At 46.6% G+C, this 15,380-nt stretch overlaps 1 protein-coding gene across 4 annotated transcripts in view; it reads left to right on the top strand.

Moving 5' to 3' along the window:
• RPH3A (rabphilin 3A) overlaps positions 1-15,380 on the top strand; it is a 120,477-nt gene that overhangs the window by 63,063 nt on the left and 42,034 nt on the right. For all 4 annotated transcript variants that reach the window (XM_081870976.1, XM_081870975.1, XM_081870977.1 and 1 more), the window contains exons 4-7: positions 25-154; positions 3,714-3,800; positions 6,404-6,560; positions 8,677-8,718. In XM_081870976.1, the coding sequence (XP_081727102.1) occupies positions 25-154; positions 3,714-3,800; positions 6,404-6,560; positions 8,677-8,718 (416 nt within the window). The remainder of the gene's footprint in view (positions 1-24; positions 155-3,713; positions 3,801-6,403; positions 6,561-8,676; positions 8,719-15,380) is intronic.

Here is a 15,380-nt window from a genome sequence, read left to right as displayed (position 1 = left end):
GCTGCCTTGCCTCCTTGCTTTTAGGCGTCTCATGAACCGCCTGGAAGACATGCGCCGAAACGTGGCCGGTGACGGGGTCAACCGCTGCATCCTGTGCGGCGAACAGCTGGGGCGCCTGGGGTCAGCCTGTGTGGTGTGCGAAGATTGCAAAAAGGTGAGGAACCCAAATCTCTGCCCCCTTTACCGCCTCCCTTGCCCTCGCATGCTTTCTTCCAGGGGTGGCCCAATGCTTTTTTTGCTTCCTGGGACGAAGGGCAGGACTCTGAGGGTGACTGAGTTACCAAGGTGGCACCCTCAGCTGACCTCAGCACCCAAGAGTGTCTGGAGGGAAGAGGCGGCTTGTCAAATGTTTGGGGCCTGTGGCATTTTGGCCTTTAAACGCTAAGGATGGAGATGATCTTGTCATGAAAATCTACTCAGTATTGATCCAGAGTAGATTCCAATGTATAGTTAGCAGAGTAACAACTTAAAATACATTGCAGGAATTCGCCAAAAATAGACCAGAAGCAATTGATATTTCATCCAGCAGAGCTTTTACTGCTACTGAAGGCAAATGAGCATAATGGTCACAAACCCAATACGTTCAGGACTGGCCCTGTCCATAAGAAATCCAGTTGCAGCAGACTTAACTTTTTTTAAAAAATAATTTTTTATTAGGGTTTTAAAGGTTACAGAAAGAAAAAAGAAAAAAAAAGAAAACAATCAAGGAGAAAAAAAGAAAAAACAATACATATCATCAATAAACAGAAAAAAGAAAAAAGGAATAAAAAACAAGTCAAACCTTTAACTCACTTACATACATTCACTTATTTCCTTGACTTCCTCACGCCTCTCATTTTTGTATTCTAATTCAATTAAATATTCCAGCAAATCCTTCCAACCTTGTTTTTATCCTAATAATTTTTCTTAACATATTATAATTTTACCTTCTCTCTTTCACCAATTCATTTTTACTTAATCCTTTATATCCTTTCTGCTAAAACCAGCAGCAGACTTAACTTAAACTTAGAATAACTTATAATAAGTCTGAACCAGGGGTCAGCAAACTTTTTCAGCTGTGGGCCAGCCCACCATCTCTCAGACTATGTGATGGGCTGGACTATACAGTATTTTGAAGAAAAAAATGAACGAATTCCTGTGCCCCACAAATAACCCAGAGATGCATTTTAAGTAAAAGGACACATTGTACTCATGTAAAAACACACTGATTCCTGGACCGTCCAAGGGATGGATTGAGAAGGCGATTGGGCCGCATCCGGCCCACGGACCTTAGGTTGCCTACCCTGGTCTAAATTTTAACACTATACAGTGGTACCTCTGGTTGTGAATCTGTTCCGGAGGCCCGTTCGCAACCTGAAAAGAATGCAACCTGCATCTGCGGGTCGCGATTCATCGCTTCTGTGCATGCGCGCAACGTCATTTTGCGCATCTGCACGAGCAGCGAAACCCGGAATACTTCCGGGTTGCCGCAGGACGCAACCTGTAAACGCGCAACCTGAAGCAAATGTAACATGAGGTATGACTGTATACAGAACAGCACACCAGAAGGAAAGAGAGATAGAGAAAGTGTAACCCAGGCTCCTTCTGGCCCTACTATTATAGTCAGCATGACCTTGATAGAAAAAGATAAGAGAACCAGTTTAAACCAGCTGTACTCAGCTTCTCTGGAAGTACAGTGGTGCCTCGCAAGACGAAATTAATCCGTTCTGTGAGGCTTTTCGTATAGCGGTTTTTTCGTCTTGCGAAGCAAGCCCATTGACAGCTTAGCGGATTAGCGCTATTAGCGGTTTAGCGGCTTTTAGCGGATCAGCTGATAAGCGGCTTAGCGGTTTAGGAAAAGGGGTTGGAAAGGGGAAAAAACCTGCAGGAACTCGCAAGACATTTCGTCTTGCGAAGCATTCCCATAGGGAAATTCGTTTTGCGAAGCGCCTCCGAAACGGAAAACCCTTTTGTCTAGCGGGTTTTCCGTCTTGCGAGGCATTCGTCTTGTGGGGCACCACTGTATAACCCAAACATCATGAAGCTTCTGCTTGCTTCTTCGCACAGAGAAGCTTCCAGAACCCTCTGGAATTAATTAGAATAGGATCTACACATCAGATCAATACTTTCTGCACTAAGAAATGCAAACTGACAGATCTATCGCCACTGCCAGAAGTGTCATACTTCTGAATACCAGTTGCTGGAAGTCACAGGTGGGCAGAGAGCAGAGGCAGTCCCACTTGTGAGAACAGGATGCTGGACTGGGTGGACCTTTGGCCTGATCCTGCAGGTGATCTCTTTATGTTCTTATTTATTTTGGAGGGGGAAACGCCCCCTGCGCCTTGGACCGTTCCTCCTGTATTCCTCACCAAAGCCTCAGAGCGGCTTCGCTCAGATGGCCAGGCAGTCCTCCTTGCCCGCCATCTCGAAAGCAAGCTTTGCTGTGCCAGGTATTTGGTGGAAAGATGACATCCTTAATTAAGCTGGAGGCAGCCTCCCCTCAAGGGCGCGAGTGGCAGCGCCAGGGCTGCGCGGCACAGATGGCACGAGAAGGATCCCCCATCTGCTGCAGTCGACCTTCCGCAGCCGGGCCAAAAAATGTCTAGCGCCATTTCTGTCAGAAACGTGACTCTCCTTGATTGTTGTTATTGGAAAGTGTGTATGTGTGTATGTGTGTATGTGTGTATGTGTGTGCGCGCGTACACAGCTTTCAGACAGGCCGCATCCAAATAATTATAATAATAGTAATAATAATCAGTGCGTTTTCAAAAAAAAAATGTTTAGGGGTACGTTCATTTTGCCAAAATCACCATTTAATAGCTCAAATTGGGAAAAATAAATACAGTAAATGGACAGAAGTACAAAAATTCACTTTGTATTTTTTATATTACGCACAAGATTATTCTAAACACAACCAGATTTTATCTAGTTATCTACTTTTAAAAATTTATCTACTTTTAAATTTTTTCACTTATGATCTTTTTTTATAACTTCTTTATTCTTTCTTTGTTCTTTTTCCTTTTTTCTGATATCTTATCTTTCATTTCACTGCTTTATTGTGAATAGCACTTTATAGAGGTATAAATAACTGTAAATATGAAAAGAGACAAAGTATTCTCTAATTTTTTTCCCTTGGTTAGATGTATTTTCTTTTTCTTTTGTATTTTCTTTTGTTGTGAATATGTATGTTTTCTAATTTGTACTTAATAATAATAATAATAATAATAATAATAATAATAGATTCACAAAATGTTTAGGGGTATGCACTGCTAATAATAATGCCAATATTTATACCCCGCTCATCTGGCCCATCTGAAAGCACTCTTATTCCACTTTTTAAAGTGGAATCCTGGGATCTGTGGTTTGTTAAGGGTGCTGAGAAGTGTTAGGAGACCCCCCCCCCAATTCCTCCCCCCATAGCTTCAGTTCCCAGAGTGATTTGACAATCAATCCTTTTTCACAGTGACTGTAGCTCTAGAGGAGCTCTCAGCGCCCTTAACAAACTGCAGCTCCCAGAATTCTTCAGGGGAAGCCATCACTGCTTAAAGCAGGACCATAGCATTTGAAATGTGTGTTGTGATTATGGGCACTGTCTGTCTTCCAGCGCCACATCTGGGAGACCAACATGGGCTGTTTAGACACCCATACACAGACATAATTGAAGTCCATCTTCATTCTGATAAGGGCTTTTCTGGATGTTTTCACAGTGTTTTGTATCTTTCTTTCCCATGCAGAACGTCTGCACTAAATGTGGCACCCAGACCAGCAACAACCGGCCTCACTCCATCTGGTTGTGTAAGATCTGCTGCGAACAGAGAGAGGTCAGTCGGGAAGTGGCTTGTTAGACCTGCATTTTCCTGGGAAATATATGAACGATGCAAAGAGTATATTCAGATGGTCTATCCTCATATGCCTATTTGAGGAGTCAGGACCTCGTGGTCCTTCAATGGATTACAACTCCTATTACCCGTGGCAATTCTTTTTATTTTGATTTCTTAAATGAAAATTCACCAGCATTTAGTGTGAATTTCTCCTACTTTCTTACGCAATTTGCATAATATGTACAATCTTTTGCAAAGTGATTTCTTCTAATATGCTGTTTTCAGTGACATACAAATTTTTAGGCACACTTTAACCCTGCATTTTGACTAGTCTACTTTATTTACATATAAACACACACAGAGCACTGCAACATAATAATAATAATAATAATAATAATAAATTTTATTTATATCCCGCCCTCCCCAGCCGAAGCCAGGCTCAGGGCGGCTAACAACACTAAAACAGTACAACATTATAAAACATTATAAAAATGGATTAAAATGAATTAAAATCAAAATTGATGGCAACCATAAACTAAAGTTTTGTAAAGATTGCCAGAGGAGGGAGTCAGGCTGCGCCCTGACCAAAGGCCAGGTGGAACAGCTCTGTCTTGCAGGCCCTGCGGAAAGATGTCAAGTCCTGCAGGGCCCTTGTCTCTTGTGAGAGAGCGTTCCACCAGGTTGGAGCCGCAGCCGAAAAAGCCCTGGCTCTAGTTGAGGCCAGCCTAACCTCTCTGTGGCTTGGGACCTTCAAGATGTTTTTATTTGAAGATCGTAAATTCCTCTGTGGGGCATACCGGGAGAGGCGGTCCCGTAGGTACGAGGGCCCTAGGCCGTATAGGGCTTTGAAGGTTAAAACCAGCACCTTAAACCTGATCCTGTACTCCACCGGGAGCCAGTGCAGCTGGTATAGCACCGGATGAATGTGATCTCTAAGCGAAGACCCCGTAAGGAGTCTCGCTGCAGCATTTTGCACCCGCTGGAGTTTCTGGGTCAGTCTCAAGGGCAGCCCCACGTAGAGCGAGTTACAATAATCCAGTCTGGAGGTGACTGTCGCGTGGATGGCTCCCTCTCTCTCTAGCAACAGACAGGAAAGAGAAAAAGAACAAAGGACAATAGTCCCACTTCACGGAACACAGTAACACAAACATCCTGTCTCCATCACTTCCCACTCTGTGGAGTCAAAACATATACCGTAATGTGATAGACAAAAATCCCATGACTGCAATCATGGAGCAGGAATTCTAACAGGGTAATAATAGTAATAATAATAATAATAATTATTTATTATTTGTACCCCGTCCATCTGGCTGGGTTTCTTCAGCCACTCTGGGCGGCTCCCATCATCATCATCATCATCAGCAGCAGTGATAAAACATCAAACATTAAAAAAATTCCTAAACAGGGCTGCCTTCAGATGTCTTCTAAAAGTCAGATAGTTGTTTATTTCCTTGACGTCTGCTGGGAGGGTATTCCACAGCGCGGACGCCACTACTGAGAAGACCCTCTGCCTGGTTCCCTGTAACCTCAATTCTCTCAGGGAGGGAACCACAAAAAGGTCCTTGGAGCTGGACCTCAGTGTCCAGGCTGAACGATGGGGATGGAGACGCTCCTTCAAGTATACTGGGCCAAGGCTGTTTAGGGCTTTGAACGTCAGCACCCCCCCCAACTGAGCTCTTTTATTGTGATACGTATAAGACATTGCCCTAGCTCTGCCACCGGGACAATTTTCGAAGTCACATACTTGAGATCATTTATGAGAAGAGCCACACATCAGTCATGCAAATTGAACTTGAGGCCTTCTAAGTACTGTACAACGGACATGCATTATTATAGAGCTATGGCCCTGCAGTTTAGGGAACCGATTGTCACTAAGGACAGAAACTAAGGAGGCAGTGCTGGCCAAATTCTTCACCATCTTCTTTTAATGAGCAGTGCCATAAAATGAGTCCCCTCAGTGAGAGAATGCACATATCCTGTACGGCTGGGGGGATAATGTAAGACCTGACCGATGGTCAAGGCTTAATGTCACACCTTTTGGAGCCTGGAAAGTGAACTTCTGAAGTAGGGCAGTGAAGAAAAGAAAAAACTCTATCCTGGCCAATTGCTCTCCAAGACAAACTTTCCTGCAGAGAATGCCAGGAATGCTTCCCTTTTCCAGAACTGATTGTTCTCTAGAAAATGGCCTGGATTAAACATACTGGGTGTTTCCCACTCATCCTCATCAAAGAGCACTGAGGTCAAGTTGGTGAGCAATATGGTTCCTTTGGGCACATGAAACCCAGCCAGTGTAGTGTCCTTAGTTGTCATCTGGGGCCCATTTAAAGGCACAATGCTGCTTTTTCTTTGAATTTAGCACCAACACTTTGAAATGTACTGGGAGCCAATGTAGGTCTTGGCAGCCATTCCCAGTCACTAGTCTAGCTGCCGCATTCTAGATTCAGAATCATCTTGTTGAGTCACCTGCAATGCTGGAATCGAGAGCATTCAGTCAGGTGACCACCCATATTGCCAGCGGTACAATTCCCAGGAAGAAAACTGTACAGCACCGGCCGTCTCTGAACACACGGTTGTCATGCCTCTTTGTCCTGTTCTGTTTTCAGGTATGGAAGCGCTCTGGGGCATGGTTCTTCAAGGGGGTGCCGAAGCAAATGCTCCCCGAACCGATGCCCATCAGCAAGAGCAAACAGCAGCCGCTGCCCAGCCAGGCAGCTGCCCCTGCTCAGGACTCGAAGCCGTATCCTCGCCAGCAGAATCGTGGTAGGCAAAATGTGCTGCTGATTATTGCGCCGCTGATAACGTACAACATTATTAGATTAGGTTTCAGCATAGCTTAAAAAACAAAAACTCCAAAATAATAGGTCTCTGCTGCAAGGAGTTTACAATGCAAACTTACGCAGTAAGAAAGAAGAGAGGCATGGGAGATGCAATGGTTAAAAATTGTGGTGCCCTGCCCTGCTTGATTTGAAATTGGCTCGATATTAAGCTCCTCCCTTTCCTGAAAATGTTCAGCCTTGCTTATAAAATTGGTGCACATGTTTTGATGATTTGCACATTGTACACTTGTTGTTTAGTCTAGCCCAGGGTTTCCCAAACTTGGGTCTCAAGCCATTTTTTGGACTACAATTCCCATCATCCTTGACCACTGGTCCTGCTAGCTATGGATGATGGGAGCTGGAGTTCAACAACAGTTGGAGACCCAAGTCTGGGAAACCCTGGTCTAGCCCATTCACCGAGGACTAATCTACACTCGTGAGTTATAATGTTAAAAATGTGTTATTAAAAATGTGACACCAGAGGGCAGTGTAGAGCAGTGATCTGTCGCCAGTGGGCAATTGCATTGAGAGCTATATTTTTTTATAATGTTTTCTAGATCAGTGTAGATCCAGCCTGAGATCATTGGAGAAGGCCCTTCTAGTCATTTCCTGGCAGAGATTCACCTGGTGTTGCATCGCCAGAGCACCTTCTCTGCAGTGGCCCCCATGCAGTGGCATGAGATTCTGTGGTGCCTATAATAATAGTGTTCTGCCATGCAGGGAGCGGGTGGCGCTGTGGTCTAAACCACTGAGCCTCTTGGGCTTGCCGATCAGAAGGTCGGCAGTTCGAATCCCCGCAACAGGGTGAGCTCCTGTTGCTCTGTCCCAGCTCCTGCCAACCTAGCAGTTCCAAAGCACGCCAGTGCAAGTAGATAAATAGGTACCACTGCGGCGGAAAGGTAAACAGAGTTTCAGTGCACTCTGGTTTCCGTCATGGTGTTCCATTGCGCCACAAGCAGTTTAGTCCACATGACCCTGAAAGCTGTCTGTGGACAAACGCCAGCTCCCCCGGCCTGAAAACAAGATGAGCCCCGTAGTCGCCTTTGACTGGACTTAACTGTCCAGGGGTCCTTTACCTTTACCCGCCATGACATTCTCTAGTACTGACTACTGAAAATTTTGTACAGTGGTGCCCCGCAAGACGAACGCCTCGCAAGACGGAAAACCCGCTAGACGAAAGGGTTTTCCGTTTTGGAGGCGCTTCGCAAAACGAATTTCCCTATGGGCTTGCTTCGCAAGACGAAATGTCTTGCGAGTTTTTCCGACTTTTTTTTCCTCCCCCCCCCCTTTTTCTAAGCCGCTAAGCCGCTTATCAGCTGATCCGCTAAGCCGCTAAAAGCCGCTAAAAGCCGCTAAGCCGCTAATAGCGCTAATCCACTAAGCCGTCAATGGGCTTGCTTCGCAAGACGAAAAAACCGCTAGACGAAGAGAATCGCGGAACGGATTCTTTTCGTCTTGCGAGGCACCACTGTATATCTGTAGCATTTGCTTTTAGTTTCTTACAGTTTTTACCGATTTCATTCTGGAAACCACAGTGTTGTTACAGTATGGAAGGCAATCTATCAGTGTGTTCAGAAAAATAAATGAACAAATGCAGTAGTTTGCTTACACTGACTTTTCAATCATTTTAAAAGATCAGATCGACAGCATTCAAAGAGTGTGCTGGCTCTGCTTAGTTACAGATGGTGCCTTTGGGCATCCCTTAGCAGTGCTTGCTCTGCCTCCAATACCACCTGGTCAGGACTGAAATGCCCTTTTTGTTGCATGAATTCGCTTCCAGTGCCGTCTTACCCATAAGGGCTAGGGGTGCAGGGCGCCAGGATTTCAGGGGCACCAGGCCAAGAGTCCAGGGCTCTTCTGTGCCACAAGTTTGGGGGCGACCGAGCCAGCGAGATGCTGAGGCGGCCGGCCGGCTGGTTCCGCCCTCCTGTGCGCCTGGGACTGGGCAACTGGGGAGGGGGACGAGCGCCAGGTGGAGCTTTGCACCCCGGCACCGCATAAGCTTAAGACAGCCCTGTTCACTTCCTTTCAATAAACAATCCCTTCCTTTTGCTTCCAAGGTCAAGCTGAAGCAGCTGCCCCCATCGAACAGGAATCCTATGGTAAGAAATCTTTCTTCTTTGGAATATTTATTCCTCTTCATTGCATTTGTATCTTCTCCATTGTATTCTATTAGGGGAAATTGCTTTCAAAAATGCATATACCTTGGTTCTCAAACACCTTGGTACTCAAACAACTTGGAACCCAAACACTGTAAACCCGGAAGTAAGTGTCCCGGTTTGCGAACATTTTTTGGAAGCTGAACGTGCTCCGTTTTGAGTGTTATGCTTCCGTTTTGAGTGCTACGCTGAGGTCTGTCTGTTTTTGCTATTTATTTTGCTTTTTTGCTTTTGTGGCTTTGTTGTTTTGTTTTTGGGACTGTGTGGAACCCAGTTCAGCTACTGATTGATGGATTGATTGTGTGACTGCAGTACATTGTTTATTGCTTTCATTTTATGGATCAAGGGTCTTGTTAGGTAATAAAATTCGTGTTAAACTGCTGTTTTAGGGGTTGTTTTTAAAAGTCTGGAACGGATTAATCCATTTTGCATTACTTTCTATGGGAAAGCGCTCCTTGGTTTTGGAACGCTTTGGTTTTGGAACGGATTAAGTTTGAGAACCAAGGCACCACTGTATTAGGAGAAAAGTGCACTAAAAGAGTGGCAAATTTTTGTGAGGGCTCGTTTTTTGTGTTTTTTTTTAAACAAACTGATGCAAAAATGTTGAGAACCTAGCTTAAGATCAGAAAAATAAGAAACAGGAACGGAACTTGTCAGATCTCTCCCTCCCTCTGTGCAGTGAATTTTCTCTACTGGCTTCAGTGGGTGAAAGCCTGTCTTCTCAGCAGCTTTCAGCCCCTGCACCTCTTTCTCCTTGTAAACTAACCAGTAGCTTGGGGCAGTTTGGCCTTACACAACTGTTCTACCGGAGGCGAGTTCCCTGGTGCTTCCTTCTTCCCACCATTTGGGCCTGAGAGACTGATGAGCTTTTGTCTTCCGCTGTCATTCTGAGGGGCTGTCAGCTGCTCATCAGGAGGTGCTAATCTTGAGTGATTGCCCCATTATTAAAATCTGGATCAGCCTGCAAATCGCAGGGAAGAGCCTGGCACCCACGGGAATGCCAGGCGTTGGCCGGGTGATTGATGCTGTCAGGACAGTCATTAGTTTGTTCGTTCTGGAGGCAGATGATGCAAGCAAGCGCTGGCACACTGCAATTGTGGCCTGGCTCTTAGCTGTCAGCTGGAGAGCCAAGTCTCTTTTCCTAATTGCAAATAATCTCCTTCCCCCTTGGCACAGTGAGCCAGTAAAATTGCCATTCGCTTGATGTGAGTAAGAATCTAAAAATATAAAAATAAATATTAAAAAAATCTATTGCAAATTCCCTCCCTCCTTCCCATGTGGAATAAAGGGTAACTGCTCCCCCCAGGCTCACACCTTTCTTACAGGTGAAACTCAGAAAATTAGAATAGCATGGAAAAGTTCATTTATTTCAGTAATTCAACTTATTTTTTTTTTTAAATAATTTTTTTAACCGACCAATCAAATCAAATCAAATCAAATCAAATCACATCACATAAATTCCAAATTACAAAGCCAAATTTAAATTTAAATATGGGGGTACCCATATTTCAAGTTCCAAAGGGGATCCAATCATCTTCTTGCTGCTGCATTAATGTCCACAAATCTGTCCAAATAATGTTCATAATTCTATCCAGTCCTATCTTGCTGTTTCCCACATCTCATCTTGTTATTTTCATATATTTTTCCTTATTCTTTGTGACCTCTTCTGATAATCTCCTTAAGCAGGTAAAAACAAATTGTAATCCTGTGTGAATTTTTCCATTCGTCCAATAGCCATATCGAGATGGTTTCCATATATCATCACTTCCATAAATAAAAGCACTCTTTCCATCATTAATCTTCGCAAATCTGTCGCCTTCTTTAGTCCTCTGAGGAGGCTCGCCCGCAGTATGAAAACAGATCCATTCCTCCTCCCAGACATAAATCTTTTGACAGAACTTGCCAAAATGGCGACGCTGGTTTTTTACTGCGTCATCCCAAAGCTCTTGTACTTTCCTCGATCTCCTTAAAACATGCTTTTGGTTAGAATTTATTTCCACACAGTCTTAAATCATCCAGCTTAGGTCATTTAAGCGGCATTTCTGACTTATGAGGGGGGATTATTGGTTAATCACATAGAAGAAAGAAAGGTTCCCCCCCCATCCAGTCCCACTGCCGACATACCGAGCCTTGATGTGTCTTCTCATGATATATTCTTGTTTATCCGACCCGTCTTCTTTCACAGAGGTCCCTTCAATTAGCAGTCTTTACTCCCCATTCTTCACTTGAAATATGTGCATTTGCTTCTTCCTAATTGTTTATTTTCAAGTTGCTGCAGCTAGTGGCGCGAATCAGAGACAGCGTCCAGGAGAGCCGAAATCCACACAAGGGCGTTCTGCCTAGTGCCCTCACCACCTCGAATCCGGGGGTGATTTATGGGCACAGCAGGCAAGGACAGTCCCCCCCATTCCCTTGGGTGGGCAGGGAGGCTGCATACTCCCATCACAGCCTCTTAATTACCTTGTGTGGGTCGGAGAGATGTTATTGTGGACCATCTTCCAATGTGCCCCTAGTGCCCCCCCAGTAATTCAACTTAAAAGGTAATATGATATATATGAGATAGACTCATGACATGCAAAGCGAGATATGTCAAGCCTTTATTTGTTATAATTGTGATGATCATGGCGTACAGCTGATGAAAACCCCAAATTAACAATTGCAGAAAATTAGAATATTGAATGAAATCAGCAAAACAAGTATTGCAAATAGAGCAATATTGGACCTCTGAGAAGTAGAAGCATGCATATGTACTCAGTACTTGGTTTGGGCCCCTTTTGCATCAATTACTGCCTCAATGCGGCGTGGCATGGATGCTATCAGCCTGTGGCACTCATTCTCTTGGCAATGCCGCATAGATTCTCTATGGGGTTCAGTTCAGGCGAGTTTGCTGGCCAATCAAGCACAGTAATCCCATGGGCATTGAACCAGGTTTTGGTACTTTTGGCAGTGTGGGCAGGTGCCAAAGTCCTGCTGGCAAATGAAGTTAGCATCCCCATAAATCTCATCTGCGGAAGGAAGCATGAAGTGCTCCAAAATCTCCTGGTAGACGGCTGTGTTGACCCTGGACTTAATGAAACACAGTGGACCAACACCAGCTGATGACATGGCTCCCCAAAACAACACAGATTGTGGAAACTTTACACTGGACTTCAAGCACCTGGCATTGTGTGCCTCCCCATTCTTCCTCCAGACTCTGGGCCCTTGGTTTCCAAATGAGATGCAAAAGCTGCTCTCATCAGAAAAGAGATTTTAAGACAACTTAGAGGTCCCAAGTGCTCTAGCCCTAGAACCTGTTTTCAGCGCCAGAGCTGAGCCTCTGGGCCTATGCAGAGTTCCTTGCACTTAGAACTTAGAAGCCACAAGCGACCTCTACAGAACCAGCAGTTTGCAGGTTGGGGGTAAGGAATCCTACAAAACAGGCAATGACTTTAAGATACACAACATGCCAAGAGGGGAAACAGCACAGGAGATCAACTCACATTTGTATATTCCCGGGCCAAAATAAACAGTTTTGCTTTTTAAATTTTTAATATAATTTTTAGTAAATGTTCTGTTATACAATTTAAAACACTCACTTTTATATCCTTGAAATATCAGCGACTTCCCTTCTTCTCTCTCCACGGTTCATTTTGCATAGCATAAATCCCTGCACGTTTTACAAAAACTAAACCATTCAGTATTCCATCATTACATCCATCAAAACTTAGTTACGCTGTTGAATTTATCTTAATGCTGCCCACGTTTTCAGCTGTACACAGTTATTTCCCATATATTCAATAAACGTTGTCACAGCCACCCAGGTGGGTCCCAGCTCACGAGAGACCTTACTCCGTAGTAGTTTACTTACAGGAAAAGTTTATTGAAGATAATTGCTTCTTTCACAGTTCAGCATTGTGGCTGTACGTCTGTCACGTTAGACCGCCGAAGTCCCCCTCTGACTCCTCCCCTCCTCCACACCAACTTAATAGCCTGGCTCTAGACCACCTCTTCCTCTCCTTTCTTTTCCGCAGGGTCTTTCTGCCCCCCTGGGTTCTCTCTTTCCGGGATTCGCCTGAGGCTGAATCCTCTGCCGCCTCCTGCCCCCTCCTTCTGGCTTTGGGGCCGGGCTCCTCCTCTGAGCTTTCCCCACTTCCGCGCGCCTCTGTGTTTGAACTTGGCGCGCGTACGTTGCTTTTGACCTTTCCTTCGTCCTCTATACTGCCCCCTGTTCCACTCTCTACCCTTTCCGGCTGAACACCTTGCTCCAACCCCCTCTCTCTGTTTTCTCCTGTTCCTCCTCCCTCCGAGAGGCTGACAACTCCACCCCCTTTACTCCGTTCCGGCTGAGACCCCTCTGACAGCGTCTGTGCTTCACTGGGCTTTCTCCCCTCCTTCCCTGACTTTTCACAGCTTCTCTCTTCTCCTGCTTTTCGCCTGATCATGCTAGCTCCCTTTTGGGAATCCTCTGACTCACTGCTTAGGCTCATAGATTCCCTTCGAATTCCGTCATCTTCTTCCTCGTCTCTCTCTCCCTCCTCCCACTCGCTTTCCGTCTCCTCTGCCATCTCCTCACTTCTCCCAGAAACCCTGACATCCATCCCCCCCTCGAAGCCCCCCCTTCCCCCCTCCCGGTCGCTGGGTGCAGGTTGAGGGAAATGTGGTTCTTCCTGGGTCGGTTCAGGATACCGGGTGTCCACGTCAATCTTCTCCTCTGGCAGCTCCGTATACGTGTGTTCGAACTCGGGTTCCCCCCCTGAAGGCATCACAGTCTCTTCCTCCCTCACTGCTTCTCCTGGCGCTGCCTGCCAAGGACCTATCATCCACCTCTGACTCCATACCTCCCTTGGCTGATCCACCCACCAATAAGGGTTTGTCTCTCCCCCCCCCAGGCGGGGATCCCTGGTCGGGCTTGTTTTGGGCGTAGAGCCCTCGGGCGAGGAGAAACCCCCGAACGTGCTGCCCGACAAAGTGGGCGTGAAAAGCCAATCATCAAAATACTCCTCGGGCATGGGTTTGTGCGGAAAAATTGCATGAAACTCCTCCTTCAACAGGGGTTCGTCCAAAGCGTAACCCGGCACCCAGCTATTTGCAGAGACTGGAGTGCCTTCCCTGGCGAGAAAATATTCAACTCCCTCCTCCCCCCATCGTGAATCCAGTATCTCTGTGACCTCATTAAGAGGTTCTGGTCTTGGCGACTCCCCTCTCTCAGGCGCCCTTCTACGTGGCTCTGGAGGTGCTCCTGACTCTTGAAACCTGTGTGGGGCTTTGTAGGGAGTGAGCACCGACCTATGAAAGACCGGGTGCACCCTGGAGCCCTCCGGAAGGGCTAGGCGAAAAGCCACCGGATTGATCTTAGCCTCAACTTGATATGGTCCTAGCTGCCTGTGTTCTAACTTCTTTTTGGCCAACGACCTGGCCGGCATCGCGTGGGCTGCTAACCATACCCAGTCCCCAACCTGAATGTCTTCCCCCGCCCTTCTGTGTTTGTCGGCTTGCACCTTATACGCCTGCTTTGCCAGCTCCAAATGTCTCCGCAGCTCCTCGTGCACCTCTTGCAACTCCGCTGCAAACTGGTCGGCATTTTGAGGTCCCCCCCCTTCAGGTGCTGTAAAGCTCGGGAAGGTTCTGGGATGACGTCCATAGTTCGCGAAGAAAGGCGTCACCCCGGTGGATGCGTGCTTCGTGTTGTTGTAGGCGAACTCAGCCATCGGCAGGTAGTCCACCCACGCCGCGGGTCGCTGGTTGGCGTAACACCGTAGGTACTGCTGCATGATCGCGTTGACCCTCTCCGCTTGACCGTTGGTCTGTGGATGCCTCGCCGACGTCAGGTTGATCTTGACGTGCAAGATACCCAGAAGCTTCCGCCAGAAAGTGGAAACAAATTGGCGCCCCCTGTCGGACAAGACGGACTGCGGTAGTCCATGCACTCTGAAGACGTGATCGATGAAGAGCTTTGCGGTCTGTTCTGCCGTCGCCACCTTGGCACAAGGAATGAAGTGCGCCATCTTGGTGAACAAGTCCACAACCACTAACACCGCCGTCTTACCTCTGGAGCTGGGCAGGTCTGTAACAAAGTCCAACGCTACCCTCTCCCACGGTTGCTGCGGTGTCTCCAGCGGTTCTAACAATCCCGCCTGCTTCTGATGCACTGGTTTGGACCTCTGGCAGATATCGCACCTGGCTACGTAGTCCGCCACCTCTCCTCTCATCTGGGGCCACCAAAAGTCCCTTGCCACCAACTCCATCGTCTTCTCTTTGCCGAAATGGCCCGCACTCGGGGCATCGTGCAATTGTTGCAAAACCGTGGCGCGAAGCTCGTCGGTGGGCACGTAAAGGGCGCCCTTGCGAGTCAAAAGTCCATCCTGCAACTGAAACTCATTGTTGTCAGGCGACCCTCTGCGGAGCTCCTCCATCTTGGATTGTGCAAACTGATCCTCTTGCAGCGCGCGTCGCACCGCGTCCAGGTCGACTGCGATGGTAGCGCACGTCCACGCCTGCGGTGCGAAAATGTACTTCGCTGCGATTGGAGCTACTTCCTCCAGGTATTGAGGCTTTCGGGACAGCGCGTCTGCTATAACATTGGAGTCTCCAGGGATGTATTCGATTTTGAAATCGAAATCCGCAAA

The sequence above is a fragment of the Podarcis erhardii genome (assembly GCF_964252035.2).
Source record: "Podarcis erhardii genome assembly, chromosome: 7".
Lineage (NCBI taxonomy): Eukaryota > Metazoa > Chordata > Lepidosauria > Squamata > Lacertidae > Podarcis > Podarcis erhardii.
This window is presented reverse-complemented; position numbering and strand designations above follow the sequence as displayed.